The 23581-nt window shown below is 44.5% G+C and overlaps 1 protein-coding gene across 1 annotated transcript in view; it reads right to left on the bottom strand.

Moving 5' to 3' along the window:
• Positions 1-23581, bottom strand: part of LOC116896485 (myomegalin) — a 196427-nt gene that overhangs the window by 145382 nt on the left and 27464 nt on the right. The window contains exons 2-3 of the mRNA XM_032897650.1: positions 8227-8282; positions 6123-6274 (exon numbers count right to left, since the gene is read on the bottom strand). Of these exons, the coding sequence (XP_032753541.1) occupies positions 6123-6274; positions 8227-8282 (208 nt within the window). The remainder of the gene's footprint in view (positions 1-6122; positions 6275-8226; positions 8283-23581) is intronic.

Below are 23581 nucleotides of genomic sequence, written 5' to 3'. Positions count from 1 at the left end.
TAGGTTAGGACTGGAACTTTGTTGAAGGTCTGTGGAATGATTGCATCACATTTTAAATAGAAAAAAAAAGACTAATTATGCTTGTGTATACTGAAAGTTTAGAATTTTCTCTTTTTATCTATGATGTTCTGAAGACATCTGTGGAAACTAAACCAGTATACTTGAGACGCTGTGGTAACAAAAGTATAAAGCCCCCTTTGAAAGGAAAATGCAGCTTTTCAGTAGCATTAATGTTTCAAGGCTGTGATTAGAGGGAAACAAGACGTACGGAAACTGCAGACCCTAATATGACCCAGATTCACCTAAATTAGCAAAGGATACTCAACTGTAATAACGTAATTCCCTGAGGGAAGAATCCTTCCTATTTTGGTTTAGTCTTTCTCCTTCTTTCCCTTTTTTCTTTCCTTCCTTCCTTCCTTCCTTCCTTTTTTCCTTCTATAGATTTTGTGACCCAAGTGGAAAAGTTTGCCAGGGAGGGTGGGCCTTCACGAGGCTGACTCGCTGTGGTTAGAGCCAGCAGTCTGCCAGAAAAAGCTGGCTTCAGTGTCCAGCTAGAGAATGCTGCTGGTGGTTTTGAGGGCATGTTCACATTAAAGACATCATTGTTAGAAAATAGGTAATCAGAGGAAAGCAATGGGAGCCTGCTCTTGATTTTATAGCCAAAGATGCACACCCTTCTTGAGCTCTTTTATACCTTCCTAATCTATGTATATAGAGCTGCACTGTACACTCTCACCAATGGGAACCCCTCTCTGAATGGTCCTCCCACCTCCCAGGACACTTGGAGCCATCAGCATTATGGCTCTGTCACTTTGGACCTGCATATTTTGCAGCATGTTATTTGAACTTTGGTCTCTTCACTGGTATAATGGACCTAATATGAATATCTAGCTCCTAAGTTAGAAAAGTGAGCTAGTTGAAATAGCACGTTACAGATTTGGAAAAATCTTGAGTATATCGAAAGTACTCCGAGAACATCACTCGTTACTGCTTGCTAGGGACACAAGTCTCTGAATTAGACCCATCAAAAAGTATTTTTGGGGTTGGGGATTTAGCTCAGTGGTAGAGCGCTTGCCTAGGAAGCGCAAGGTCCTGGGTTCAGTCCCCAGCTCCGAAAAAAAGAACCAAAAAAGAAAAAAAAAAGTATTTTTAAGAGTCTCTGTTTCCTTTCCTTCTTCTATCTCTCTGGTTCTGTCAGTGCCTGAATGATGTTTTCCCTCCTGTTCCGTCGTCAACGCAGAGAGATCTGCTTTAAAATCTGTTACTCATGGTGGATACTCTCATGGCAGGAGAGTCACAAGATCTAAGGGGATGGTTGAGCTTCAATAGTTTTCAACAAATTTGCTGCTCAACATTTATTGATCACACCTTGTATACTACAATACTCTAGATGCTATTGACCGGCAGAGGGCAAGCACAGGATCTGGGTCAGAATATGCTTTATGATTAGAGAAGCCATCTTAACAAACAAAAAGAGAAACATGATGCCTTAGCCAAAACTTGAAGGATAAACAGGCGTTAACCAGGTGGAGAAGGAAAGCAAGGTCTGTGGGCAGAGAAACCACCAGAAACAGACATAGAGGAAGGAGACAGCTGTGCATCATGCACGGGTTGGGATTTTGATTCACTCAATGAATGTGTGAGATGATATTATGATATGGAAGGAATTTCCTGCTGAGCTGGAACGATCTGCTAGAATTCCAATCTGCATCAGCTTTAATCGAGGAACTTAGAATTTCATTCCCATGTGGGACCCTTCATTAGCACCTGGTACACAGAAAGTAGGGTTGAGAAGTTCCTTTCTGAGCCTTCCAGGCATTGTCCGCCCCGATTTAGTCCACTTACTACTATTGACGGAGTGTAGAGAATGGACACACAGAAAAGAGAGCCCTACATCCAACTCCCTTCATCACATTTATAAATTAATATCTGCGGTGCTTTGAATAGGAATGGCCTCCATAGACTCATGTGTTTGAATGGTTGGCCCATGTGGAATGGCACTATTAGGAAGCGTAACCTTATTAGAGTAGGTGTGGCCTTGTTGGAGGAGTGGGTCACCATGGGGACAGACTTTAACGTCTCTATACTCAAGTTCTGCCCAGTGTGGAATCAAAGTGTTCTCCTGGCTTCCTTAGGATCAAGATGTAGAACTCTTGGCTCCTCAAGCACCATGTCTGCCTGCATGCTGCTATGCTCCCCACCATGATGATAATGAACTAGACCTCTGAACCTGTAAGCCAGCCCCAGCTAAATAAGAGTCGCCTCGGTCATGGTGTCTCTAAAATCCTAAGTCAGAGTTATTGTCGTTTTCCCTGACTAATTATGTTCTGGCGTCACAGCACACCAGTGGTTACATTTTGGGTCTTCTGGATCTTTGTGTCATGTATAATTATTTGGGTATATTGTCCTGTGCAGTAGACCCAAACACATTTGTGCCAATTGTCCTCCAAGGGCCATTGTCTGGGATTAGCTGGGCCTCCCTAACTCTGTGACAGGGAGGGTGAGGAACAGCAAAACAGTCCAAGAGCAAGAACACTTTGCCCTTGAGAACAGCTAGAAGGTAGGCTGTCTCCAACAGAGGTTAGAATGGCCTGTCCCATGTTATAAAACTCCCCGCAGAGGGAAAGAAAAGCTAAAAATGTATCCATGGGAAATTCCTATGTGAGAAGCTCATCCATAGAGAAAGCTCAGTCAAAATACCCAGCTTATTGCCCCAGCCTCCCCAGTCAGTTTCTGCTGGATGTTAGAGCCCATGAGTGGATGGTGGTTTCTCTAGCTGTGGCTGTATTTGTTCTTTTACTGAGGATCCTCACCCAGTGTGCTCTGCCAGGGGTCAGTGTTGGGAACTCTAGAACACCCTACGGGGTTCCCCAGTTCACTGCTGCTGGATGTTTTGAGCATCCAACATAATCATGTTTGCTCTATCTATCTATCTATCTATCTATCTATCTATCTATCTATCTATCCATCCATCCATCATATTCATCATCTATTGATCTCCATCTTTCTTCATATCTATAATATTTATTTAGCATGTCTATCATATCTATCAATCATATCTTTCACATCTATCTATCATATCTATTTACCATACCATATCTATCTATTGACCTATCTCACTTGCTATTTTTCTCTTACTTTGGCCTTCTGTGTACATAATAAATATAATAAATTCACTCATTCAAAACAAAATTATGGCCATCATATATTGTGCTGGCTACTTAAGTGTCAACTCGACACAACTACAGTTAACTTCAATTGAGAAAATGCTTCCAGAAGATAGGGCTGTAAGCAGGAAAGTCTTTTGGGCATTTTATTAATTGGTGATTGGTGGGGTAGGGCCCAGCCCAATGTGGATTAGAATTCCCCTGGTCTGGTAGTCTTGGGTTCTACCAGACTGAGCAAGTTATGAGGAGCGAGCCAGTGTGTAGACTCGCCATGGCCTCTGCATCGACTCCTGCTCTGTGTGAGTTCCTGTCCTGACTTCCTTTGATGATGAACAGTGATATGGAAGTGTAAGCCAAATCAACCCTTTTCTCCCCAAGTTGCTTTGGTTGGGGTGTTTCATCGTAGCAATGCGTAATACAGACCATGTTGAAATCAGAGTAACTCCGAGGTAACTCCCTAGAATTCCTGCATCAGAAAACATCCTCAAAGGAATCACATTACTGGTGAATCACTGTTTACTAAGCCAGTCCCTTTTATATTTCTTCTTTTCTTGTTCGGCCTCTCATTTCTTACTTCCCTCTAGCCCAGCCTCTCATGGCCTCAATCTAAGTATATCTTTCTTTTTTTCCCCCAAATGTCTCCCTCATTTGGAATTTTATAGCTCTGACTAGAAAACTTAAGTTCCCCCAGTATACATCACCCATGACAGGTGCCCTTTGTAAGAAAGCCCTCCCACGGTCCTTCAGTAAGATTAGACACATTCTCTATATCTCAAATTACATGGTCCTTATTGTTAATTGTTAGCTATGCTGTTACGTTAGTATGTTTTAGTCATGCAATGTCTGGACCTCCTAACACGGGGATGAAGGGCAGGGGCATTATCAAATGCTTCTTGCTCAAATCAGAATGAATCCTACCGGTTCATCCCAAGCCTGTACCACTTTGACATGCTCGACAAGGCGTAAAGCCCTGTCTGGTACAATTCCCTCAACATAGCTCTCTCAGGAAGCCCCTACCCATCCTTTATCCAAGGCCATGGAATACATGTTGTAAAACTTACAGAACATGGCCTGATATTTTTTCCATTTCTAGGGTAGGACACTGGAATGCATCCTTAGGGGGCTCAGCAATGCATTCCAAACCAATGATTCTTCTGATTGTCAAGTCCTCCCGTGGAGGTGCTCAGATGTGCAACACGGGTGTGAGTGCTTAAGGGTGAGCACACATATTAGCACTCCGAGAGCCAGAAATTTAGTTTTACTCCTACTCTCTTAGCACCTAGAGGACAAGGGTTTAAAATGCCTCTGGTTGGCCTTTTCTTGGAAACACAGCCTTATACCTGACAGTGATTCTCAGAGTTGAGAAGTAAGGACTAACTCCTCATCTAACACCTGAACTGTAAAAGCAAAGGACCCAGGAGTTTTATCTGGAATTCAGCTGACCTTGCTCAGCCCCACGGCATCCAGCCATTCATCCCATCAGTGGATCTGACATTTCTCACTTCTAAGCTATCTCTCTACCCCACTACCTCTCACCAAAAGGAGTTACAACACGCTTTGCCCTTCAGAGGCAACCCTTACAGCTGCTAAGATCCTCGCAGAAGCACCTGCCCTTTGAGCAGCAGCAGATCCAAAAGGTGGGGGAAAGGAGGATGTGACAGTGTCACCACACCTACTCACGTCACCATTATCACCCCCAGAAGTATCTGAAAGGATGTATTTGTGGTCCTAGGGAATGTCTGTAATTATGAGTTGAGGAAGGACAAAGTAAATGCATGGTAACACAACTGCTTTTGAAAATGTGATTTTATTGTGCTATGTTAATAGCTGTCCCTTGTGGACTAAAAGGAAACCCATTTGTCTAAAAACCTATGTATCAAGAGATGCCTGCTCCTTGGGTATCCCCCAGAGGGCACCAAAGACCTGTTTCTTTTTTTAGAACATGGGCACGAAACTTTCTGTGTGCCTCCTCTTGGGGGGTATAAATATAGGTTCTATTGCACAGACTTTCGAGGGCCAGCCTGGCTTGCAGGGATCTGGGAATCTGCATTGTAGCATTGGTTTTTGCTCTTGGCCAAATCTATGGATGTTGTAGAAGTCCATCTTAGGATTTCTGCTGCTGTGAAGAGACACCACGACCACACCAACTCTTAGAAAATAAAACATTTCATTGGGGCGGGCTTACAGTCTCAGAGGTTTAGTCCATTATCATCGTGGTGGGAAGCGTAGTATCATGTAATGCAGGCAGACTCGGTGCTAAAAGAGCCAAAAATTCTACATCTCAATTCCCAGCAGCAGGCAGCAGGAAACTGAATTTGTTTCACACTGAGTGATAGCTTGATCATTATAGATCTCAAAGCCTGTCTGCCTCCACAGTGGCACACTTCCTTTAGTAAGGCCACACCCCTCCATTAAGGCCACACCTCCTCCATTAAGGCCACACCTCCTCCACTAAGGCCACACCTTCTCCATTAAGGCCCCGCCTCCTAATTTTAACCACTCTACCATGGCCAAGCATTCAAAACATGAATCTATGGATGCCATAGCTGTTCAAACCACACAGCGTCTGAAGCATCTTTACTTGATTTTTGCTAAAAAGCAAATGGCGCTGATTGAGCTCCCTGATAGAACAGACAGTATCCAGTTTTCTGACATTGTCGAAGCTGGCAATAGAGAAAACTGTCCTGGGCTCATTATGTTCCGAATACTGCTTTCTCCAGGTGTTGTTTAACCTTCCTAAGTTCATCTGAAAAATGAACTAGGAAGATGAGCAGTAAAACAGAATTCATCAGTATGAGCAATTGATCTTCCACAGGCTCTAGCAAAGAGCTATAAGCATATAACTTAGGGTGCACACATTCTTGAAAGGGTCACCATTATGATAACTGAGCCCATAATCTTATATATAGATCATATTTTTAAAAATAAAATCCTGACTCCATATTTCTGTCTCACCTTCTCAAAGTCTCGAAGAGCCTGGGTCTGCACCAGAGGGGGCTTCTCAAATGCTCTCAAGGAGTGTGCCTGCCCAAAGGGGACCTTCTCGGCACTTCTCCAGATCTGCGACTGAACCGGAGGACCGCGATCTTTAGTGTTGCTGAGAAAAGCTGGCAACAATAGAACAATAAGAACAAAACAGAACAGTAAGAAAAGGAGCATACATAAGAAAGGCACATGGCTGTTCTAACTGGCACATTCCAGCAGAATTTCTGCAGAACACGAACCAATTATAGGTCATATAGGAAGAATTTACACACAATATCATATGTGGAGCTTATTACTAATGGTCTCTGGTGAATCCTGAGACATAGCTTATGACCATGCCTCTTTGTGACATGATGGCCATACTCCGTCTCTACCCACGTTGGTCATGTGAATGGACTGGCCAAGAAATCACACAATACGTGTGCACTATATGTGTTAGGAAACGAGGCCTTGTGACACTGCTTTTTCTGCTCTTGGCTTCTTACCACCTCAGCATTCACGATGCCGCAAAGCTCAGAGCAGGGGACACGGAAGGGTAAGGAATTGGTGCCCCCATCAAACATGACACAAGAGGGCCACAGACAGGGGCACAGCAGGGATTATGATCTGAGGTAAAAAAAAAAATGTAGAAAACGAGTCTTTTCTTGGCTGATAGAAGGAAACAACGAACTGCTATTAACCAAACTATTCTCTTGGCATTAAGAAGAGTAAGACTCACACAGACACACATGACATATGGAATTCCAGTCTGAGGACAAGTGAAAACAAGTGGACCCTGGATGGTCCTGACTTCATTGAGAAGTTAGCTATGGCCCTGACTTCATTGAGAAATTGACTATGCCTCTGACTTCATTGAGAAGTTGGCTATGGCCCTGACTTCATTTAGAAGCTATTTAGACACAGGGATAAAGTAGACTTTAGAGTGTATCATCCCTCTGTGCTTTTTCTTCCCCTCTCTCCCTCCCTTCCCCTGTCTCCTCCTGCCCTGGTTGTGGACTTGCCAGAAGAACTGTGTCACAGTTTCAATCTTGAATGTTCCTCAGAAGCCCAAATGTTAAAGGCTTGCTGGATAGCCTATAGCACTGTGGGAGGGGGGAACTGGGGCCAATAAAAGAAAGACAGGCCTCTGGGGGCAAGTCTTTGAAGAAGTTACTGGATCCCTGGGCCTTTGCCTCTGTCTTGCTCCTCAGCTGTCATGGAGTGGGCATGTTTCCTCTACTGTGGACTCCTGCTCCGAAGGCCTGCCTCACCACAGGCCACGTGGGAGGCAGCCAATCAACTACAGGCCCCTGAAACTGGGAGCCAAAGGGGATCCTCCTTTCCGGCTGCTCTGAAGAAGCACAGATGTGCTCCTATCACCTTCCTAGAGCCTTAGCGTGAGCTCGCAGACATTTAAACCATGCGTGTTAAATGGAAAGGGAAGTTTGAAGAAAAAATAAAGGTGAATCTGCAAATTATGAAGATTAGAAAATAGAAACTTCTACTCTTCTGCAGAGAAAGAGAGAGAGAGAGACAGAGAGAGACAGAGAGAGAGAGAGAGAGAGAGAGACAGAGACAGAGAGAACTGTCTGTACTTTGTTTTACATTCCTGACTGGCCCATGTGCAGTGGTGAATGCACTGTAATTATGATAGCATTAATATGAATAGCTATGATATTTAGGAAGTGCTTATTTCTAGACAAGAATTTTGATTATTTAATCTTATCTCTGAGAGTGACATCATTATTATACCCATTTTAATGGGGCCTCTGGGTAGAGATTTCACTTTGATGGCATAATTTATTTTACTCATTTGTAAGCAACTTTAATCTTGCAAGCCTAGCCTCATTAAAAGTACGAAGAATTCACAGAAGTATTTGTGTTATGATTGACTGCACTGTGCTGTTTCCTAGCACATATAATTACATACAGGGGATTTCCAACTAGGGAATTATATACTTCAGTGATGCGTGCAAATTTGGAAATTCATAAAAATTTGAGGAGACTCCCGTTACAGACTGGAAGAGCCCCAAATCAAGGGAACGATAATCGGTAAGAAACTGACTAGAAAGGGCGTGGTCCACAGCATTCTTACCTGCTGCACTGCTGGTTCTGGGCACCATCTCTCCATCATCTTCTCCAAAATAATGTCTGTGAAAGGAAACATTTGTTAATTCATATAATTAATGATATGTGTTACAAGGCTCCTATCCCTGACATATGAGACAGCTGTGCGCTAGTCTCACCCATTTCTTCACGGGTACTCATTACACTCTTGCCACAGATCTTAACTGCTGTTGTGATCAACAATGGCAAAAGCATAGAGAACTTAACTAGTTGGGCCTGGTGAGAGAGACCATTGAAACCATATAAGGAGGATATCAGCCCTATGAAGAGCAGGAGCAAAAAGATATTCTCTCAGGAGGCAATGGCAAGGGTCCTAAGTCAAGAAGGTCTCTGAAGTGTTAGAGGAATGCAGGGAGCAACCAGACCAAGCTCAACCTTCATGGAGAATAAATAATAATAAAGGATCAAATCCTTATATTTCACATAGATTGTTCTAGATGCTGAGTGAGGCTATGAGAAGTGAGGGGAAAAAAAGAACGGCATTCTAGTTCATTTCTCTGCTGCTGTGATAGATAACATGACCAAAAGCAACTTGGAGGAGGAAAAGGTTGATTTCAGCCTACACTCCCAGGTAACAATCCATCCCTAAGGAAATTCAGGAAGGAACTCAAGCAGGAGCTTGGAGCAGAAATCATAAAAGAAAGCTGTTTGCTGGCTCAGGCTCCCTTTGCTCCTGGCTTGTGTTCTAGGAATGGGACCGCCCACAGTGGACTGAATCCTCCCACATTGATCATCAATCAGCACAATTCCCCACAGCCATGGCCACAGGCCAATCTAAGCGGAGACTCCCTCTTCTGAGGTGACTCTTGATTGTGTTGAGTTGATGATGAAAAGTAGCCAAAGGCATATGGGGGGCATTGATACCTCAAGTAAGAAGTGTGAGGGTTTAATAGGAAAAACATTAACGAAAACATTAGTAATGTCATGGTCCAGGAGCCAGAGCTTCATCTGCAAAGTACAGACAAGCACTGTCATCCTTTACACAGAGAGGACAAAGATCACAGAGAACAGTCAATAAGGACTTGCCAAATACCCACATGTTGCTAGGTGCTGTTTCGTTTGAGTTTTTGTTTTGGGGACTTTAGGAAATACTGGAGATTCAGCCCAGGGCCTCCTGCCTGCTAACTCAGTGAGCACTGAGCTATAGCTCCCAGCCCCAAAGATCAGAGTTTTTATTGAAGCTAAAAATTAAAAACAATACCAGAAAATAACAGTAAACAAGATTCAACAATAGATTTCAGTTTTCAAAAGGGACAATTAGTCCAGTGAGGATGAAAAATATTTTAATTTTGCTTAGGGGTATCGTTTGAAAATAGATTTCTTTTTTGGTATAGGAGTACTTGGGGACGAGTTCTACAAAAGGGTGAGTGTGTAAATGGAGGACACGACCACTTGGAGGCGTGGTTGAGAGGAAGGTTTCTATTGTAGACGCGAGGCAAAGCACAGCCGGAGGCACCTGGAGGAGTCCAGAGCAGAGAGAAAAAGCCGTCGATTGAACAAGGCCAACGGACTTGGGAGGAGGGGAGAAAGAGATAGGGGGAGTGAGAGAGGAGACAAAGACAGAAGAAGACCAAGAGGGAGGGGACCAAGAGAGCACATAGCAAAATAGTAGGGTTATAAGGGAATGAGAACCCAGGGAGCTCATGAGCTGTAGAGGTTTAGGGGAGGGAGCATACAGGCCTGGGATGGGGTGAGAAGAGCTGAGAAGTGCCACAGGTACTTGTGCTGTTGAGAGAGCCTGAAGGCTGCCAGTCACACTGGTGTGCTAATACCACAGAAATAAAGTGATAAGGATTGGGCTCCTTTGGTAGAGGGGAATGGAAAGGGCCCCAGAATTGGGGGCAGTGGATTTTTCTTCAGATGTGATAGTGACGGGACAGGGAAGATGGATGTAGGGAGGGGCTGGGTGTACAGGTAAGCAGCGGCAGATGAGGCTGCAGTGTTGAGTAGACAAGGCTACTCCGTGGAGCACTGAGCCGCTATGGGGGTATAGGAGAAGCCGATAGCATCAAATGCAAAGGCTCTCCAGGGAGCAACTAGAATGCCAAACAGATGTTCTATGCTGAGCAGAGTGAGGGGAGGGGTCACAGACTGGATAAAGCCTTTCAGGACGCTGGAAAGCACTGACTCACTGGGGGGGGGGTCTATGAATCAGAAAGATGAACGGAGTGGCTTAAGGTTTGAAATTGCCTTTGGCTACCGTTTGGACAGGCTGGGTGGGCACACAAGTAAGGCAGGGCCAGAGATGGCTGCAATTATTCTTCAGAGAGGCGCTTTGTTATTGGACATATTATTCTTTAGGCTTTTGGGTATCCCCAGATGACTGTAAACAAAACGAACTCTGCAGACAATGCTTTCCAGGGCTTCTCCTTTTAGAAGACAGACAATAGTCCAGGGAGACAGAGGGGGACTCTGGCATTTGTTTGGAAATTGATGTTTGCCTCAGGGAAACATCAACATAAATCTTCACTCTGTTAACCAGATGGGCATGAAAATATCAGACATGACACATTTGGAATGCACACAACTGGAAATTTTCTATTAACCGAAAGTAGATCACCAGCGCCCGTTTTCCCGGCCCTCCGCCCTTCTTTTATCCTTATTAAAAAGTCTCCCTGCGAGGGAGCCACGCCACGGAAGAGAGAAATGTATGCACCATTTTTAGATTCCCTCCCGTGGAAGTGAAGATGGAAAAAGATGTCAAAACTACTAAGCAGAATAATGGCTTGCGATTTGTATAAGGGGAAATTTATCATCAGTTGCCACTCACTGAGCATGCGTGCTCAGTTCAGGCTGTCCTGCTGTGAGAGGCCCAGTCAACCTCCAGGCCAAATCCACCCATCAACCTGTTTTGTTCTGTTCTCACCGGGGTGACATACTTCTACACTCCCTTGAAAAATAAAGGGTCTACTTCTTCACACACCCCCTTTAAATAGAACAGACAAGTATTTTCCAGCTTGCCACAGCTCTGTTCCTCCCAACCTACTCCTTCACAGGCTACCTAAGGATGATGCCCTGGTGCAGACAAAATGCAGATGGAGTCTCGCTCCTGCTTTTAGACAAATGGGCAATCTCTCCGCTTCAACACTCAATTCCTTAGCATGCGTGTAAATGCTTACACATCATTTTTACCTTTCGGGGCCTTTATTTCCTCAAATACTCACAAAAGCAGAGTATGAGTTTCTATTTTCTTATCTAATTACAGATTCTATTGTGACAGTTTGGATCTGAAATGCCCCACCGCACTCCCATTCCTTACAGCTCCAGCAGCAGTACCAAAAGGTGACAGAAACTCCAGGAGCTGGGACTTTGGTTAAGGAAGTAGGTCACCTTGCATATATCTTGTCCCCAACTGTCCCTCACTCTTTCCTGCCTCCTGGCCAATAAGAGGAAGGCAGCCTTCCTCTCTCACTCCCTCATTCTGCTGGGTTCTGTCTCATCAGAGGGTCCACAATGGAGCCAGTGATCATGGACTTAACCTCAGAATTGATTAACCCAAAACAAATCTTTCCCCTTTTAACTTGTGTTTGTCTAACATTTTGTCTCGGTGATAGAATACTGACTAGTCTAACATTTCACAGCAAAATGCATTTTAACACTCTCCAAGGATCTAAGGTATTTTCCAGACACTCTCTTGCTCAATCCTCCTTGCTCTGTAGAGTCCAGATGATAGACCAGGGGCAGGTTGCAACAAAGCAGTGGGTATCACCCCTCCCTAAGGCCTCCCTTTCCCCCACCCACATGCACGCACTCGGCTTGCTGCCTGAGGTATGGATCAATAACTGGAAGGATGGAAAGGCCAATTTAGATGGGACCGAGTTAAAAGGCATACTCATAATCTCCCAGGAGAGTTTTGAAAAATCACTTTAGCTCTATTAACAGCTCAAGTTCTCTCTCTTAATGCCAGACAGTAGGCAGTCTCCACTGCTGGAAAAAGGCTGGGAAGGAATTTGATGCTTCCCAGGGGAAGGAAGTAACCCTCGGGCAGAAACGTTGAGCCTGGGTCTAGAGGGTTGCCATTTGAGACATCTGATAAGCCCAAGTGCGGCGAGAATTGACGGAGAGTTGAGACAGACCCCAAGCCTGCACACGCATGTACGCACACACCATATGGTAAGTACACAGGTATGTTCTTCTGTTTTAGCCAAGATATATGTGTGTGTGTGTGTGTGTGTGTGTGTGTGTGTGTGCACGTGCACGCCCCTTCTCCTAGTTTCTGAAATCAAACTGTTTTTAGATTTAAATACAAAACACAAAACACAAGTCCACAAATGGATCAGGTTCAGCTAGCACGCTGTCCGCCAGGGCCCTGATGGCTCTCCCACACAGGTATCCATACACAATCATTTCCCTCAGATCTTTTCAAGAGAAATTCGCTTTCCTGTGTAAGTGAGGAACAGCCTCACCTTTTGCTTTCTCCCTAACCTTACTTTTCTGTTGATAACAAGACGATTCTATGAAAATCACATGCCCTGGTGACTTGCCAAGACAACGTTCTGTTTAATTGGAAGAACCAAGAATCTCCAAGCACGGCCCACTCACAAGCTGCTCACTTGCTTGATTTCCGTGTGCCATCTCACCCAAGTTTCCTGGATCAGCTGAGAAGCAACTGGTGTGATGTTCGACTCAAAATATCGATACTTTGTATCTTACATCACTGGCGCTCTCTTCCTGTGGTTCTCCAAGGCCATTAGGTTGGAAGTTATCAGGACAACCATCTGCTACTACTCCCTGACACTCTGATGCTGTCAGACTGAGTGATGGCTCCTTTTAATCATTTTTAGGAATGGTAGTTACTTGAAGGAATATCCAAGACACTCAAGTATGCTTCGCTTAAGTTCGGCTCCTTTGAAGAGCCAGTTCCACACTGGCCCACTAGTCAAGTTGCTCCTGATACCGGGGAGCAAGGTGGGGGCCTGGGATCCTTCCTCCATAGCAAAGAGCAACACTGTGATGGGGCCCACTGTGCTGTCTTTTCTAAGGAGCAGATGACCCTCCTTTGCCAACTGTGCTTTTGGTACCATCATCTGATCCCATCAATGGAATGTTCAGAGTGAAAGGAGTCACCAACCCATTACCCATCGCTTCAACACCTAGTTTCTTAATACATGAGATAATTATATTTTGGGACCAACCAAGATCATGTCCAAACCCACTTGGAAGGTGTGGATGCCAGTCTAGGTTCCACCATCCTCTTTTCTTTAGCCTAACCTATTGGACTAATTACCCTAGGGTTGACTTTTCTTCTTATAGGAGTGGAAAACTATCCCAAATATGGCTGTTCTCAAGCTCCTTCCCCCAGGCCGTAGGCTTGGATGCAGTCCTGAGTATCTTCCTGGACCTCCCTCCCTCCCTCATTACCATCTGTGCTCAGCATCTCCAAGACAAAGGGCAAAAACCAGCTTTTCTATCTTTTTGGTTCACTTTTATAAACACAGTTTGAAGGCAGAGTAGTATGTTTGAGCAGTATGTACAACCAAAACCTGGGACTTGTTGCTATTGCCATTTTTATAGGAATTTTGTATGTGTATTGGTGTGTATGTGCAGGTAAGAATGGCTTGTGTGTGTGTGCACGCATGCGTGTGTGTGTATGTGTATGTGTATGTGTGTGTGTATGTATGTGTGTGTATGTGTGTGTGTGTGTGTGCATGCATACATGTGCATATGGAGGGTGGTGGAGTTTAGCATCAGATGTTTTCTCTCTCTTTCCTTCTCTTTTGGAGGAGACAAGAGGCAGGGTCTCTCAGTGAAACTGGAACTTGCTGGCTTGTTTAGCTATACAGCATGACTATCGAGTCCCAGGAATCCTCCTGTCTTTGCAACTCTGGCTGGAATCGCAGGTGTGTACCATACCAGCACACTTGGCTCTGTGTGGGTGTTGAAGGCTTCACCCTTACACAGCAAGCGCTTTACCAACACAGCCATCTCCACGGCCTTGTTTTTAGAGTTTCCAGCTACATATGCTTGTGTGGAGGTCTTCATGCAAGGCACTAGAAATAAAATAGAAATTATGGATCTTGTCATCCTATAATAGATTCGGAGACTAAGGCACATGGTTCAAAGAGATAATTGTGAGAATAAAGTCTTTAAAGGAATTTCAGAAATATCTTCCCAGGGACAGATGTCCAAGAAAGCCATGGAGAGCAGAGAACATGGATTGAATCTAGGTCTTAAAGGACAGCTGTAAGCATGGAAGGCAACATGAGGACAGGCTGAAGACAGGGAGACCAAGGGTGTGCTCAGTGGTTTGGTTCCCCAGCCTACCCATAAATGGCTTTCTAGGGCTCATTCCTGGTCCATGTACTTCCTTTTCCTCAAGCTTTTCTCCCAAAGTCTTGGCTCTCAAATGAAAACCAAAGGCAGAAAACACTTCATGTCTGCCCTCACACAGTATATCTTTACCTGACTACATCAAACATCGTTGTTGTTTAGATCTCAAAGGCGTGAGAAAGGCCAATATGCAAATTAGTCTTAGTCGCCAGCTTGTGGCGCTATTGGAAGGTGGTGAAATCTCGGATGGGTAGGGTCTGATGGAAGGAAGTTGTTGTATTGTGTGCCATATGGAGGGGGTGTGGGTGAGGAAGGATTCAATTTTCTTCAACGGGCTGGCCGTTTTGAGTTTGAGCATGCTCCAGTATCTAGGCAACACAAGTTGGACTTGTTTTTTCCCTTGTGGGGAGTGGAGAGATCACAGGAGTGCGGTGGGAGACCTGGAAGGACTCAAACAACCAATAAAAAAATATATTGGAAAAAAAAGAAGACCTCAGCTTGCTTTCTCCCTTTGCTTTGTGAGCTCCACATGGTGAACAACTTTTCTCTACCATGTACTCTTGCTGTCACCAGGCCTAACGCCCCTAACAATCACAGATTAAAATTACTGAGGCTGGAGCCAAAATAATCCTTCCCTTTTTGAAGGCAGTTTAGCTCAGATATGCTGTCACAACAGTGCAGTGACTAACACAGAAAACTGATGCAGGGAGCGGGGTCATTGACGTAGCAATGTCTGATGATGAAGCTCAGAAGCCTTGGAGCAGTTCTCGTGAGATCTTAGCTCAGAACGGGACTGGGGAATGCAGTCTGTGAGGACAGAGCTGACTGAATCGCTCTGCTCGGCTTCGTACTAACTTTGCAATGTTTTCTAATCTTCCGGTTCCTTCTCCGTCTCTGGCTTGCTCTGCCTTCACCTGTGTCTAGCCTGTCCTCTCTGCAGCCTGTCTCTGTACCCCTGTACAACTGTTCCCTAAAACTGCCTCCTCCTTTCGGCGCTGCTCCTTAAGCGGCTTTCCCTTCCTCTCTTCTCGTGAGAGTTGGGCGTATCCTATTCTGTCAACTCTTTCCCTGATTCGTCACTTTGTCTGCCACTCGATTTGACGTCACTTTCAAACATGGGTGCTTCCTTCTACAAACCAACTTTAGATTAAAGATGCGTACTAAGGGCGTGTCTGTTTCCAGCCCGAGGGACTAATGGTGTGTGCTGAGGGATGAGGTACACCCCAACCAGAAACATTTCTTTTTTTCAGTAAATTACACAATCTTGGGATTCATACTGTGATCAAATATCCTGTAGCAAGGAAACATGCCTTAGAGAAAGGCTAGAGGCTTAGGGAGGTCTAAAAAACACACACCACACAACTGTCTCAGCCAGTGTTCCATTGCTGTGAAGAGACACCATGACCACAGCAACCCTTATAAAGAAAAGCATTTAATTGAGGCCAGCTTACAGGTCAGAGGCTTAGCCCATTCTCCTTATAGCAGCAAGCATAGCAACACATAGACCGACATGGTGCTGGAAAGTAGCTGATTCTACATCAAGATCCACAAGCAGCAAGAAGAGAGCGAGACTGGGCCTGGCTAGAGCATTTGAAACCTCAAAGCCCAGCTTTATACACCCGATTCACCAAAGCCACACCTCCTAATAGTGCCACTCCCTGCTAACCTGGAATTCAACTCTAAGAGGCCATTCTTATTCAAACCAACACAGCAAGGGAGCGTTTTCTCCAATTTTATCAAAAGATTCTGAGAGAGAGAGAGAGAGAGAGAGAGAGAGAGAGAGAGAGAGAGGGGGAGGAGGGAGGAGGAGGAGGGAGGGAGGGGGGGGAGGGAGGGAGGAGAGAGAGAGAGAGAGAGAGAGAGAGAGAGAGAGAGAGAGAGAGAGAGAGATGGTTGTTGGTGGTGGTGGTAGTAATGGTGGTTAGGATTTGGGGTGGGATGGGATTGGTTTGCTTTTGAGGTGAGATCTCCCTATAGTTCTGTCTGTCCTGGAGCTCACTAAGCAGATCAGGTTGGCCTCAAATTCACAGAGATCCTCCTGCCTCTCCCTCCTCAGACCTGAGATTAAAGGCTTGTGCCACCACATTTGGCTTGGACAATGTGTTTTAGCTTTCACTGCTTTTACTAGTTAATGACCATTAAAGACAAAACATCTCAGTGGTTAGGTTTAAGCAAAGGCTTGCAGTATGATAAGGAATTTTCTGACAGTTGCTGGTTACTGGGGTCTCCACATTGTTAGGCATCAAACCAAACATACATTCTGCCTTCATTTCCGTGTTGTTGAGAAGGCTCGCGTCTCCTTTGAGAGGGAAGGGAGATGACCCAGTTCTCAAGAGCAGCTGTTGCTCTTCCAGAGGACCCAGGTTCAGTTCCCAGAACCCACAGAGTGGCTCACAACTAAACTATCTGTTGAAGCTTCCTTCTGACCCAATGGACACGAGTCACAGAGGCAAAGCATTTATAAATATAATATAAAATAAATAAATCTAAAAAAAAGACTCCTTTGATATGTCTTTCTAGATTCTATCTGATTCAAGTGAAAGAAATTTCCTAAAGGTCGATTTTTCATATTTTTATTTCTAACCACATTCAATCCTGCCAAATGCAAAATGGCTAAAAGGAAATAGTAACTGTGCCCTGGGCTTGTTTTTGTAACACATGATAGGTTCTGGCCCTGAAAACTTGTAAATGATAGGCTTTTCACAAATGGCGTTAACTTGACAATAAAGACATCTACAGGTTACCGCATTAGAATCGCCTGGGCACAACTTTACAAAGCAACACCTTTTCTTACACTGAAACACTGATTAATGACCACGATAATTATTATGGAGATCCGCCACACCCATCACTAAGGCTGCCGCCACAGTCTAAGGGGTGTCTTACACTTTCCAGGCACTGTTCAACCACATTCTGTAAAACAGACGCCCTCACTCTGATTCTACAGGTGAGGAAGAGGCCTGGAAAATAAGAGGCCTTCAGCAATACCACACTGGAACATGGATCTAAAAACTGGTATGACTCCAGATCTTGAAAAAGTAGTTAACATAAACATAGATTTATGTTATTTTCAATTATGTGCGTACCCGTGTATCTGTATGTGGGTCTGTGCATGTGAGTGTAGTTGCCCATGGAGGCCAGAAGAGGGCATTAGACTCCCTGGTCTGGATTTACATGTGGCTGGGAATCACCCAATAGACAGTGTAATCTGAAGTTGGGTCCTCAGCAAGAATAGAAAGCGCCTTTAAGGGGTTGGGGATTTGGCTCAGTGGTAGAGCACTTGCCTAGGAAGCGCAAGGTCCTGGGTTCGGTCCCCAGCCCCGGAAAAAAAAAAAAAAAAAAAAAAAAAAAAAAAAGAAAGCGCCTTTAACCATTCAACCTCTCCAGCCCCTCCAGACCTTTTCCCTGTCCACATACCCTACTTATATCCGTGCATGAATGCTTCCTCTGTGCCTGTCTTAAGTCCAGGGATATGAATCCTGAGCGGCTAAGAGAAAGGCACGTTGAGCTATCTGCTGTGCCAAGACGATGCAATGGAGATTCAAAACAAATTTGTTTCTTGGGACAACTCATGTATGAAAAGCAGCCTATACTCATATCTAGTCTAACAAATGATACTTACAAAGAAATTAAAATCCCAAAAGAGAAGCGCTGAGCAGGGTTTATACATGTCTTATCCTGAAAAGTGTCTCTAACCAAATTTCTCTAGACTATTTACATTTTCCCCAAGCCCTAGATGATAACACTGGGTCTTATTCCCTACAGTCAAAGAGAAGGAACTAAAACGCATTAAAGTTGATGGAGACAGACATAATCAAGGCCATTTGTGAATGTCTGAGACCACATCTCAGGCCCCCTATTCACTGGCCAAGGGAGACAGCAAGTGTATCCTCCAGGCTTCAAATGTTGCCAAATACTCCTACCCTACAATTTGACACAGGAATCACAAAAGGACGCCATTCAAATGCAAATAGGGTAGAAGTCACAGATGTTGAGCGAGGGACTATTGTGAAATAAACACACTGAGATCATCATTTTTCTCATCTCAAGACCCATCATTATAATCTCTGCAAGTGAGGATGCTGAATTAGCAAAGCCCCTCACAACACACAGCACGTTATTGGGAGCGCCCCAACATGTTAAGCATGGACGGACTTGCAGAAGCTTCCACTTCTCCCCAGCACAGTTACAGCCTTCACTTTGTACAGTCTCTCCATGAAAGTGTCCGTGACCAAACGCATCTCAGGAGGCAGTCTGTAGACTGCTCATCCGAAACTGCTACAGTGCATGACAAGCATCACTCACAGCCGTGACCGCATGTGTGCACACAGCCTCCAGGATTTAGGATCTGTCTGTCTCTCTCTCTCTCTCTCTCTCTCTCTCTCTCTCTGTGTGTGTGTGTGTGTGTGTGTGTGTGTCTATGTCTGTCTCCCTTTAGGAAACTATTTTTGCATGCCGCCACCGGTTGCGGTTCAGAGAAATGATTTCATATTGTCGAAGGTAAAGGCAGTTCAGGTGACTATTTTCCTCACTCTGCCTTACCAGGCCATCAGACATTCAGCTTTCTAACAACTTCCCTCTGCCTCTTTGAATCAGCAAGGAGACAGGTGAGACATCTGTACATCGTTAAAAAGATGCATTAAAATCACCCGGTTTGGCTTTGGCCAGGACACCAGGGAGGGTCTTTCTACACACTTCCAGAACCTACCTTTTGACTTCTCCTTTGGGTCCTGCCAGTGCGGTCTGTGGTCCTTGTGGTCCTCAGTTTTCACTAATGACTAATATCCCCGTGCTTGGGCTGCGGTGAAGAGATCGGCTCGGTCTACTACAGTGCTACACTGGCTGTTTTTATTCCCTTTCTATTTGCTTTTGATTCATACAGTCTTTCAATGTTTAATTTCTTTGTCTATAGTTAATGAGTTTTAAAGAGCTACATGATCCTTACGGAAATCTCAAAAAAGAAAAAAGAAAAACAAGTCATTTGTTAAATGTCACTACATACAGACCACATTTAAAAAGATTTTTATATTTTTACTTTTAATTGTTCTTCAGTTTTGTTTCTATAAATCTATAAATGAAAAATCACAAGGAGCAGGTGATCCCTAGATAGTTTTTACTTTTACATTTGTGTGTGTGTGTGTACATGCATGTGTGTGCATATGTGTGTGCATGTGTGTGTGCATGCGCACACATGCGGTACACGTACTATGACACACTTGTGGAGATCGGTGCACAACATACAGGAGTTGGCTCCCTCCTGCCACCATGGGTTGCAAAAATAGAACCAGACTGAGCAGAGTGCCCTCCTACCCCCTGAGCCACCTCTCCAGCCCTTGCTTTTGTTCTCATTCTATTAAAATACAAGGTTGTAAGGAGGGGCCGGAGAGATGGCTCAGCAATCAAGAAAACTTGTTCTTCTCTCAGAGGACCCAGAGTCAATCGCCATTCCAGTCCGAGGGGATCCAACATTCTCTTCTGGCCTCTACAAACTCCAGGCACGTGTGTGGTGTACAGACACACAAGCAGGCATAACACCCTCGTACCAGAAAAGGCAGGGGGCTTTTTAAAAAAAGAATGGTATAAGGGATGCTCTTTCACAGGATGAGTTCAGGAAAGTAGAAGAAAGGGAGGGCGCAAACAGGAAGAGGAAAATTACAGATTGTTCTGAAATTACAAGTACAGCTAGAGTCAGTATCTCTACATGGACTGATAAAGGACCAAGACAGCCTAGAGAGTTCTAAGGGGATACGGCTCTCACCAAGGCTTATGGACTCTTAGGTGCTAGAAACGGCAAAATAGTGCTTAGAAAGTAACTTTCACAGTTCACTCTGAGTACAGGCTCCACAGAGAAAAGAAGGAGCAGAGAGCCTGGGTGGTATGGGGGAGCCAAGGAGCTAAAGTAAGCAATGAGGTAAATAAACTCAGTGTTCGAAGAGACAGGGAAAGGGATGGGGGGTGGAGGGGCCTATGGGTGTCAGAGAATACATCATCAGGGTTGAGATTCTTTTTTTTAATTGTTATTTTATGCACATCAGTATTTTGCCTGCCTGTATGTCTGTGTAAAGAAGTTGGAGCCTCTGGAACTAGAATTATAGACAGATGTGAGCTGCCATGTGGGTGCTGGGAATTGAACTCAGATCCTCTGGAAGTGCAGCCGGTGCTCTTAACCACTGAGCCATCTCTCTGGCCCTCAGGATTGAGCTTCTTTAGGATAGAGAATAAGAGATGAGGATGCCCCCAAGGAATGCCAGTGTTTGCACCATACTCAAGCAAACTCAAGTTAAAGAACTGTGATGAGAGGGCCTTGAAGCAAGGCTGGGAGCCATGTGAGAGAGTCAGCATCATTCACTGTCAGGCACCCAGCTCTAAACGTATGTATCATAGCACAAACTGCCCGCACTTCCTAAGCAATGGCATCCAACTTGGACGCACAGTGGTGCCAGGCTTTGCTCTCCTGTTGTATCCACTTATAATAAGGCAACACCTGAGAGATAATCAGGCTTTCAGGGAATGGTATCTGGAGAATTCTTAACCGAAGATTTACTGATGGTCTAGGCACAAATAATGAGTCCATTGTCCCATCAAATAAGATCATGGAAAATACTAAATAAATCAAGTAGGCTCAAAGTAATACAGAACAGACAGAACCGACTATAGAAAACACCAAGAACTTGCTTCTGAAAACACTTCCCAAAGGAGGCAATGACGAAGCTAACCACAGAGGATAAACAGTTACCCTAGCAAAGGCAAGGCTAGGTGTGTGGGCGGGAACAACCGGTATATAAAGGCCCACACATAATAATTTTAGATCAGGGTGTATAAAGTGGCAATCACTGTATAACCAGCTCCCTGGGGCTGCTGGCAATGTTATTCCCATGAGACCAAAACCTGGGGAAGCTCAAGTAAGGCACAGAAGACTCTTGGAACAAACTCAGTTTAAATATCTCATGATGTCATTTGGCGCACCCAAATGCACACTTCTTTCTGTTATAAAACATACAAAGACTTAGCTCAAAAGATGTAAGGGATGATACACCTAAGTCCATAAGCAAATGTAACATTTTCCCTTTTCCTTGTAACAGGCATCCTAACACATTGTATGAATAATTTTGCTGTATCCTAAATCTACGTCTTAATTACTCATGTCCCTGTGTTATGCTTATTACGGTCTTAATGTCCAATACTGCTAGAGACTAACAACAACAATAGAGTGTTTTCCCCCAAAGGAGGGTAAAGTAGAAATGTTGGTACTAACTTACCTAGAGATGCGCCACTTTATGTCATGCACGCCAGTTATACTCCCTCTGTCTCTCTGTCTCTCTCTATCTCCTTCTGTCTCTGTCTCTGTCTCTGTCTCACTGTCACATGGGAATCCAGGTCTTCAAAAGACACTTAAACTGTAACTTATCTGTCTGATAGGAACAAACACAACTCACAGAATATTCAATGCATTTTCAAAAACTGGAAGTGTTTAATCCCACTGTTCTACTTCTGAACATCGATCGTCTAAAAAAATCCCATCAAAGAAGATGCTTTCAGCATCCAGACATCTGCTGGGGGGTTATAACAGTTCAAGGTGGGAAATTGGAAGGCCACAATGCAGCCAACTTGAGCTTGCAGATCAAAAGCAGATTCCCCAGCCTTTGGTACCCAGACTTAGTAGAAGTGGGGCGAGTCTCGACATTTAGAGTAGGAAATGGTGAAGCGATGTGCTGTGATCCCACCACATGGCCCGTTACTGCCCGTGATGAATACAACACGTAGAGCAACAAGCAGGAGAGCAGTGGGCGTCCAGCTGGGTTAACTGAAAGGTGTCACAAACTATGATAGTACTACAAAGATGTGTGTGGTGGTTATCACTGTAAACATTCATTGTAGTCTATGAGCAACGATGATTTGGCTATGAGGGCATAGAAACAAATGGCATTGTATTTGTCCTGCTGACTGGAGATCGCAGAAGATGCTGTGAGGCAGAGGGAACATGGCACCACATGCCCCAATGTTTTAAAATAGGATCGGGTGTAGCCACCTTGGGTCACCATGACATCTATTTTTTACTTTGGACTTTTTTTCTAACTTTAAATGTTATTTGAATTTTTGCCCGAGACAACACGTGAGACGGCCTGAGCCCAGTTGGGAATCTTATTTATAAGACGGATGGATTTTCATGTGGGTGGTGTCTTAAGACATCATCTGAGGGTCAACACAGACACAGGGAAGTGACCTCCCAGGATGAGGCGGATGCCAGGATGAAATGCAGTCAAGTCCTGCTTCCAGAGTAAAGTAACCTTCCCGGTCTCCCCCACTCAGCCTAGGTGGCTGACAGGAGTGGGGGCCAGCAGTCTACCCTGATCTAGTTCTGGGAAAAAGGAGTGAAAGCAGCGACCGAGACAAAGTCCCCGGGCTGCAGCCAAGTGTAGAGCACGGTTGCCAAGGCAGAGATTTTCCTCCTCAAAACACAGAAAATTAATTGCTAGCACTGATGAATATTCAACGGGAACTCACTGTCTAAAGACGCCTCAGTAATAGAATTAGGAAAGCCAGCATTTTCCTACTACAGAATGCTATGTGCAAAATGCCAGTCAAGCAAGACAGCAGCATCATGTAACTGCTGTGCATACTAATTCTGAACAGTAGACAATCACACAACCTCCCTGGCCTCAGAAGCCACATCTGTAAAATGGGGCAAAGTGCCATCTCTGGCTCTGACTAGCCATTTGTCAGCAGGACTCTTAGTAGCTCCCGTGGATTCAACCAAGATGAGAGTCAGCAAAGAGTAGAACAAACACAAGAAACTACTAATGGGATCTGGTGGGTGCAGTACGCCTATGGCTGGTGAGTATCTCGTCTGACTTGAAGTTGCGCTTTTGACTCTATAGCGAAGGAGTGAAACCACATCCTGAGCCTGGACCATTGATTTTCTTGGTTCATTGTTGGTTTTTTTTGCCTTCTCCAGATTTTCACCGCCTCGCAAAGCAGATACAAGTAATGTTTACATCTTATTAAATCTAATTACAGGGCACGTGAAACAACAGAGGAATATCCTTTTCTTT

The sequence above is a fragment of the Rattus rattus genome, chromosome 3 (assembly GCF_011064425.1).
Source record: "Rattus rattus isolate New Zealand chromosome 3, Rrattus_CSIRO_v1, whole genome shotgun sequence".
Lineage (NCBI taxonomy): Eukaryota > Metazoa > Chordata > Mammalia > Rodentia > Muridae > Rattus > Rattus rattus.
The sequence above is the reverse complement of the archived record's forward strand: the minus strand, read 5'-3'. Positions and strand labels throughout refer to the sequence as shown.